Consider the following 8,674-nt stretch of genomic DNA (forward strand, 5'->3'; position numbering starts at 1 on the left):
GCTTAACTTTGAAGTTCCTATGGAATCCGAAGCCAGTGAGCTCCCAAAAGGCCTCGTGCTAGGTAAAGATGGAAATATACATATAAGGCTCACTCCTCTGGGCGATGTGGGATCTTACACATTAAATACATATAATGACATTAAATAGAGTCTAGGGACTAACATCAATTTTTAATCTTGTATAAGACATTTTTCTAAACTTCATCTTATTTAAATATTAAAATCTAGTTTCCACAATATAAATAAATAAATAACCAAACCGCCTAGCCACCTAGCCCACCTATGCACCACCTAGGCAGCCCACCTAGCTCCAGATTGATTTTTCAAAATGATTTGCGCTAAATCGTAGTAGGCCTTCACCGCCTAACGACTAGATCGATTTTTAGAACACTGCTTAAATGAAAGTTTTTATTAACAAAAACATTACTGCACGCGAGAAACACGAAGAAGAAAAAATATTGCAATTAGTGGACAGTCACTGTCAAAACTAAATTAGTTGGAGGACAGCCAGCCAGTATACAATTTACCCGCAGACAAAGAAAAAGGGAAAAAGTGACAGTCTCTCTAAAGCTTTATGGCTTTAATTGTTTTTGTACGTATAACCTTTAGTGATTGTGCTTTCCTAACTAGCTCACATGATGAAGCGTTACAACTTTGAGGCGGATCACTACCCTGATCTTCCAAATAAAACAAAAAACATAAAGAAAGACAAAGTTCTAATGCTAATTAATTAACAATACATGCATAGAAATATCATAATCAAAACCAAGATGATATTTCCCCATGTTGATGGTCTATAGCTTTTGAAATCAACGGCCACATTTGTCGAAATGTACGACTCCGATAAATCGCTAACCGTATAATTTGGGTTTGATCCGTACAAAGCTTGAACACCTTCAATGTCATCAAGATGCAAATCCACCTTCCTGTCCCGAGGCTTCAAACTCGGATACATAACAGCCTCTTTCACCAAACTATGCCCCAACCCTAGTAAATGCCCAATCTCATGCACCGCCACAGACTCCAAATCCACGGCCACCATGGACTTCTCCTTCCGAAAGTCCACTGCCCACCTCTCCGCTGCATCAAGGTGGAGCCTCCCGCTCATAGGCGAAAATGAGTGGGCCAAAATCCCTAGAACCCCATCAAAAGGCTCTCCATCCCCATGATCACCGCTATAAAACCCTATTTTTATGTCGGCAAAGCCGTAGTCGTTAGTCTCCATGAACCTCACCTGAATCACGGATGCCCATCTGGAGAAAGCACGTTTAAACACATGCTGTATATCGGATAAGCTCAAGTAGTCAATCAGGTTGTCATTAGAGAATGCGTAGGTAAGTGTCATCGGCGTCATACGCACCCACCTAGGTTTTCCAGGAAAATACACGTAATGTTGTATACCATGCAATGTGAAACTATGGTGTATATGCTCTGATTTTCTGGCGGCAGCGTAGCTGTCGCTCCGAGCATAGAGGAAGGCCTCGATTTTCTTCAATGTGTCGGAGGCTATCGTTGGCACTGTTCTTGTGGAAAAGGATGGCGTTGAGTTTAGCAGCAAGAAGAAGAGGGAGAGGTAGAGACAATAACTGAATAACAGAGACATGGCAGGAAAAGCTAGCAGTTAAAGGGATTGGAGGGTTTGGAAGGTCGCTTTATTATAAAGGACAAATAAAATGTTAGGGACAATTTGGTTCTAACCATACTGAAATTATAACGGAGCGTTGGGAGGAATCTGTGTGTTGTTTTATGGTAGCAGGTCCTTTTCATTACTAAATGAAGATCTGACGTTTCAGATGCTTTTGATCATGATTTGAAGTATGAGTCAATAAAATTGTAACAATTAATCATGGGACTATACTAACGTATCTAACAATAATAACACAGTAGCCAAGTACTACGGTTTAGTGGTATTCCTCTTCACTTGTACGTGAAGGTCTTAGGTTCGATTCTTGCCATAAGCAAATTTGAACTACATTATTACTAGCCCATTGTGAGGCTTAGACCACTCTCCCACCCCTTTTGTCTAGATAATATCGTTTGTTTCTAAAATAAAATAAAACAATAATAAAACAGTGAAACCAACTAATAGATTTATCCTAAATCGATCCTGTAACCGTTGGTGAGGATGATCCTGCATATGACGCTCAGGTAACGTTGTGCTAACACTTGATACCAACACTGAATGTATATGATTATCTATATCCTAAAAATGTACTCTTAATTAATTAAGCTTTCTTTTCATGTTAATTTTGATTAAAAGATCTGTCATATATATACTCATCACATTTCTCACAAAAATGGAATCCACTTGTTGACACATTACTCATTAATTATTGCAATCTCTTTTGCTTAAAGAATGTAGAAAAAGTGTACATGTTCTAACCAAGTTGAGTAAGTCCAAATTTAGTTGGTTAACTCCTAACGGATTTAGCTTCCATCCCGGGATCTCTGCCATCCCTCCAAAAGCCCCAGATTCTGTAGCTGTTGATTCCAAAAAAAAAATCCTATTGATTTCATAACCTTGCTAATCTAACGTTGATTTGATTTGATATAGAGGACAAAGCGGCATTTAGTATACCTATTGAATTCCTACTAAAACCATGTTCCATACTACTAGTTAATCTGGTGGTGGTTTGGGAAATCATTAGGTTCCAGGTCCAATGTTGGTTGTTGATCTCTAGTTTGGTATGTATGGTAAGAAAAAAACTAAAATGCCCGAAGCGTTGCACTCATGGTCGTTAGGATGCTATGATAATTTTAGACGTGTGGATGACTCAATCGGTCAAACTTGAGAAAGCAAGCAGCTAGTGTGCTGCTTTCTTAGATTTGGACTTAAAAAGGACTCAATGTTGGACTCTTGGAAAGTCACGAACAACTACCATGTTAGGAAACTGCAAAACATAGAGTTGCATCCTTGCTACTAAAATAAATTTTAACTGTTAGTTCATATATTACTTGTTGATGTGAAAATTAACTTGACACACAAATTAAACCTTATTGTTGACAATTGTAGTATATATGCAAGTAGGGATTGTTCTAGACCGGGGATTAACTAGGGATGCTAATCAACACAAATAAGACTCAAAAACACTAAAACTAGACTCTATAGACTCAAAACTAACTTAAAAAATTCAAAATAGCAACAAACAATAAAAAAGACTCAATTCTAGACCTAACAAGTGATTTTGACGAAAATAAAACTTAACTTGATTCAAAAGACTAAAAGAAAACAGATTTTGACTCAAATAACAAGACTAAATGAAAGGGGGGTTTTTTTTGACGAATTTAAAACTTAAAACATAAACTTTGCATAAAATACTTTGTAAAAATGAATTTGGTGAATTGATAAGGGTGAAAGGCTAGTTAGAGGGTCCTTCTCCACACATGATATATGCATATAAACCAATTTCCAGTTATTATTCCGAATGACAACACCCCAACCCCAAGTTAATTGCATCGCACAACCAACCATCATATTTTCCTTATTTCATTGAATTGAATGAATACGCATTACAACCAAATTATCTTTCTCAAGTTCTCTATATGAAACGCATAATAAAGATACATATCAAAAGTCATTAAGTTCTTTGAAAATCATAAGCATTGACAAGGCATTCATCACTATGAAACGCATGAGACTCATGCCAAGGATTCACTTAACACGATTATGACTAGCAACCTCCACTACTTGTGAATATAAGTGAATAACTATTACGTGAAACTCCCTTATACTCTAGCATCAAATTCATGCATGCAAATTAAGTGTTGACCCTTAACCAACATACAAAAACAAGTTTTAATTACTTAGATAAGCAAATCACATTCAAGACTCAAGAAACAATAACTGGATGTAATCAATTCATATAAAACATATAATCATGGCTTCGAATTCAACTCTAACTAAAAACAAATTAGTTCCGCATGTTCATCATAATTGAAAACCAAATTAAAATAAACATCAAACTAAACCTAAGGATAGAAAGAACCAAGAAACGCTCCACACTCCAATGGCATGCACGGCACTGCCTTGGATGGCAGATTGCACAAGTCCTCTTCTCCTTCCTTCCTTGCTTGCGGCACGAAGGTGATGTGGTGTGAATTATGGTGTTTGATGGTTGAATGTATGAATGAATGAATGAGTGAATGGATGATTAAAACCTGTGGGAAAGGCTTGTATTTATAGGCTAGGTCTTGCACAATTTCTGAAGGAAAAGGATTGCACAATCCAATGGGAAAAGGACTAGGGTTTGGCAGAAACCAAGAGGGAAAGGGATAGGGAAATTCACCAGAAATTAGGACTTCTAGAAACTAGGTATTTTGTGGCAGAAATTGGACTTCTAGAAGGGAATAAAGGGTGTGGCACCTATTTAGGAACAAATAGGGTCTTCTAGAACCATATATCTAGGTGTTCTAATGTGAAATTAAGTCCTCTTTGCAGCTGGAATTAAGGTAGCAAAAGATTAGGATAGGATAAGATAAGATTGGATAGGATAAGGTTGGATGATGTTCCTTATTTCTTGCTCTTTCCTTATCTTCTTTGTCTTTGAACTTGTTTCTCCAAATTTGTAGCATATTCCTAGCCTCTATTGACTTCAATTTCATCCATCCACCTTGCTCCATATGCAAGCTATTCATTCCATGCCCAAAACTGCTCCAAATGGATCCAAAATGCACTTTCTTGCCAACTTTACCATTAGGACCTACAAACACACGAAAATAGCTTAAAACGTTATAATAAGTAGTAATTAGAGTTAGAAATGTGCCCTAAAACCAATCATATGATGATACTTTACGGACATTTCAAACTAATGTAGTTTAAATGTAAAGGGCAAAGATTATTGTTTGAGCCATCTCATATAAATGTTATATGCTTAAACGATAAGTCCAAGGAATATGTGATTGGAAGAATGCGATCTAAAGAAGTTAGATTCATGAGACCATTCTTTCGTTGACACATCCTAAACGTTCCTGATCATAGGATTGTCAATTGGGCATTGACAGTCCGTTAAGATCAGTACGTGCTATGTCTTCTCTCAGGGAGAGTGACTAGTCTCGAGTCATTGGTGTGTGTGACATCAAGACAAGTACGTAGGTGCTCAATAGAGAATGAGTTCACTGAACACGATCAACGAAGAGTTCTCATATTCATGTCACATGAGAACTCATGGTTGGGATAATGCAAATTAGTCTTTTGACCTGAGGCATCACAGTTGTCTTGTGGTTAGGCCCTTAATCTTTGATTATGTCAAAGTCACTCCATCAGGAGGGTGTCCACGGCATCGTTGGGGTTAAGCCACTTAGCCATGGAGGCAAGTGAATGCGCAACAAGGGATCTCTAACCTTCAAACTGTTTGAGGGAGAATACTCTATGATATGATTAAGAATCTTTGGTCAAAGTATGAATGAGATTTAGGAATGTGTTCCAAATCACATTCAAGGTAATCATATAAGCACAAGACTCACATTGGATAGTAGACATGAATAAACTATCAAACCAAACAATGTGGTCAAGAGTATTGTATTAGAGAAAGACCGTATTGCATTTGTAATCCTAAAACTGAATAGGTTCTCCACCTCTTCTGATTAGTTTGGGTAACCATGACATGCTGCTAGGCGTCAACCATGGTTTGTGGAAGCCCTAAAAGTGTATTATCACTAACGGGAGAATTGAAAGTAAGTTTCAATTCACAATCGATTTGAAAGAGTTTGAATCGCCCACTGCCTCGCTAAAAGGAACCTAATGGATCGTACACCGTGTAAGGTAGAGATTGAAGATTCAACGGAGATGAGTAAGAATAATTAAATGGTTTAATTGTTTATGGCAAGGATTAATTAATATGATTATTAATCAAACGAATAAGTTCGTTAAAAGACCTCGGGATAGTTTTGGACCTTAAGGCCCAATGGGCTTCGAACGTCAAGTCCATTGACTTAAGTTGTATGACAACTTAATGAATAATGATTCACAAAGGCCCAAATAGCCCAATAAATCCCATATGGCCGGCCATTTAGAGGAGGGTAGTGAACTTGGCTTAATTGCAAGTTTGCCACTCCATTGTGAGGTGGTATAAAGACATCTTTATAGCCATTTCATCCTAAGGGTTTTCTAAGGAGTAAAGATGAGAACACAAACCTCCCTTTGCTCTAAAAGAGGCCGGCCACCCTTGAGGAAAACATCTAGCAATCTTACTTCCTCAAGGTCACTCATTTCTTCTACAATATGCCTTGGTGTGGAGACTTAGAGGTTCTCAATTTTGGGAACTTGGAGAAACCTTTTCATCCATCCAAATCCATGGATCTAAGATGCAAGGAATGAAGGCCCTCTCTTTGGGTGATTAGCCTTTGCTTATGCAAAGAGGAATCTACAAAGGTATTGATTTCTCAACTCACTTTTTTTTGAGTTGAGTCTTGGTTCACCTATCTACTAGGCTTTGAAGTTCATGGGTTAAGTTTTGTTTTTGAGTGCATATAAACATGATTCCGCCTTTTAATTGTTAATTGCATGTTGTTGATGTTGCTCAAATGAACTTGTTTTTCACAAATCTTCCTTCAATTAGCTCACTAAATGCAAAGAAACAACATAGCTAAGTAGCATAAATATGCTCCTATCACTTGTCAAGGAAGCTTGACACTACCTACTTTTCTAACAAAAAAATGCCTTGGTACAACAACTATCTGCAATATTATCAATTCCAACTACTGGTACTATTCAGTTTATGTGGTTCTACGGAAATGCCTTTTCCCACTGTTCCAAAAAACCCATACTAGCACCGTCCAGGCGGTTGGCCACCACCCCGATTAATGCCTAGGCATTTGAAAATTAAGAAAGGGTGCCTAAACCACCTAGGCACCCTGCTTAGAAAAAACCTTCATGAAAAATGGCTTGGGCTAACTTTCATTTAACCAAAAATGGCTTGGGCTAACTTTAATTTTCTTAGGATAATTGTAGGGAGCTTTAACAAAGAATGGCTTGGGCTAATTTTCATTTAACCAAAAACCACCCTAAACTATTACTTAAAAAAAGCTTTACTTTTAACCATAAGGACATATCAAATCCTTAAAAAAACAAAAAACATGGGCTCAATAAAAAGCCCAACCCGCATAACAATTACTATTCCAAAAATGCCCGTAATAGAACTTTAACCCAGACTCGTTACCAAAACAACGGTTACCACTTTTAATCCACCAGCTCCACCGCCATTAATTTCACCAACCACTCCTACAAACTAGCAAATAGAACCAAATTCAAACTCCACAAACAACAATTCATTCCGCAAAATCTAATTTCAACTTCAAAATCCAATTTTCAAACAAAAATCTACACATCAATGGCAGAAGAACAACAAATTCCCAACGAACAACAAGTTCCTAACGAACAAGAGGTACTAAACTGAAATCTTTGTTAAATTCTCACTTCGAAAATCAGTAATATGTATGTTTGCATGTTCGTGATTCCATAAACCTATCAATTCTTACTTAGAAAATACTACAAAATGATTAATTTCCTTTTTACTGCATTTTGATGACTACTCAATTTTTTTCGAAACTGAAATTCCATATGTTTCCTACTTTTTCAATTTCATGTATAACTTTGGGATAGTTCAAGCAATATTGTGTGTTATTTTTTCTTCAAAGCTACGGTTAGTGTCGATTATATTGTTCTACATCAAGAAATAGTGTTTATTTTGTTACATCTCATAAATATTGGTGATAGGAGCATATTTATGCGACTTAATTGGCTTGTTCTCATGCATTTACGTTGTGTTTCTTTAGTTATTTTAGTCCTTTATGCCATTTTCGTGTGTTTCTAGGTTCATATGGCTAAGGAAGCAAAAAGGTGCATTTTGGAGCATTTTGGAGCAAAATTGGGCTTGGAATGGATAGCATATGCTTGGAGCAAAAGGAATGGACGAAATTGAAGACCTAAAGATCTTATGTTTGAGCAATATCAAGGACTCCTACCTATTCTAGGTCACAAAACAATGTCCCTTGCAACATTAAAACCCTTGCCGTGTGTCCCTTGGTGTTTCCCTTCCTTGCCGTGCAAGGAAGGTCTTTGTTTCCTGTTTTAAACCACTTAAACACCTTCCTTTTTCATATCAAGCTCAGCCATAACTCACATACCCTTTTATATTCCAAAGTTCTTGCCTAATTTCAGAAATTCCAGCATCCACAAGCCTTTGCCGTGTCCCCCTTTGCATTTCCAGCTTCCCACTTCATCATTGCACCACATTCTCTTCCATATTCCCTCTTTAATCCACATGCATTCATCATCATTCACCCTAGCTGTCTTTCACATGGCTTTCACATTCATTTCCAGCACATCCACACCTTGCCGTGCATCCCTTTCCATTTTCCAGCTTTTCTCCTTCATTGCAGCCACACTTCCACATGCATTCCCTCTTTAATCATTCTTTTCCTAGCTGTTTTTCCATCATTATTTCAGCCACATGCACTCTCAATCATAAGAGCCACATGCACTCTTAAACAATCAGCCACATATTCCCCCATTCCCCCTATAAAAACCCATGCATTCATACACAAAAAGACACCATCTTCCCCTTAGAATCCTTTGCCGTGCAAAGAACCATCCATTCCAGAAAATCCTAGCCTTTGCCGTGCCTTCTCTTCCATTTCCACCATTCCCCACTCCATTCCACATACAAACACCAAC

The 8,674-nt window shown here is 37.5% G+C and overlaps 1 protein-coding gene across 1 annotated transcript; it reads right to left on the reverse strand.

Annotated features, from left to right (window-relative positions):
* Positions 1-545: 545 nt before the first annotated feature.
* Positions 546-1,631, reverse strand: LOC103958239 (metalloendoproteinase 4-MMP-like). The gene has a single exon (XM_018650167.2). It carries the CDS (start codon positions 1,601-1,603, stop codon positions 731-733), a length of 873 nt encoding a protein of 290 aa, XP_018505683.2. The 5' UTR covers positions 1,604-1,631; the 3' UTR covers positions 546-730.
* Positions 1,632-8,674: the final 7,043 nt, after the last annotated feature.

Source organism: the organism of the source record quoted next, unplaced genomic scaffold, assembly GCF_019419815.1.
Source record: "Pyrus x bretschneideri cultivar Hongxiangsu unplaced genomic scaffold, Pyrus_bretschneideri_v1 Contig150, whole genome shotgun sequence".
NCBI lineage: Eukaryota > Viridiplantae > Streptophyta > Magnoliopsida > Rosales > Rosaceae > Pyrus > Pyrus x bretschneideri.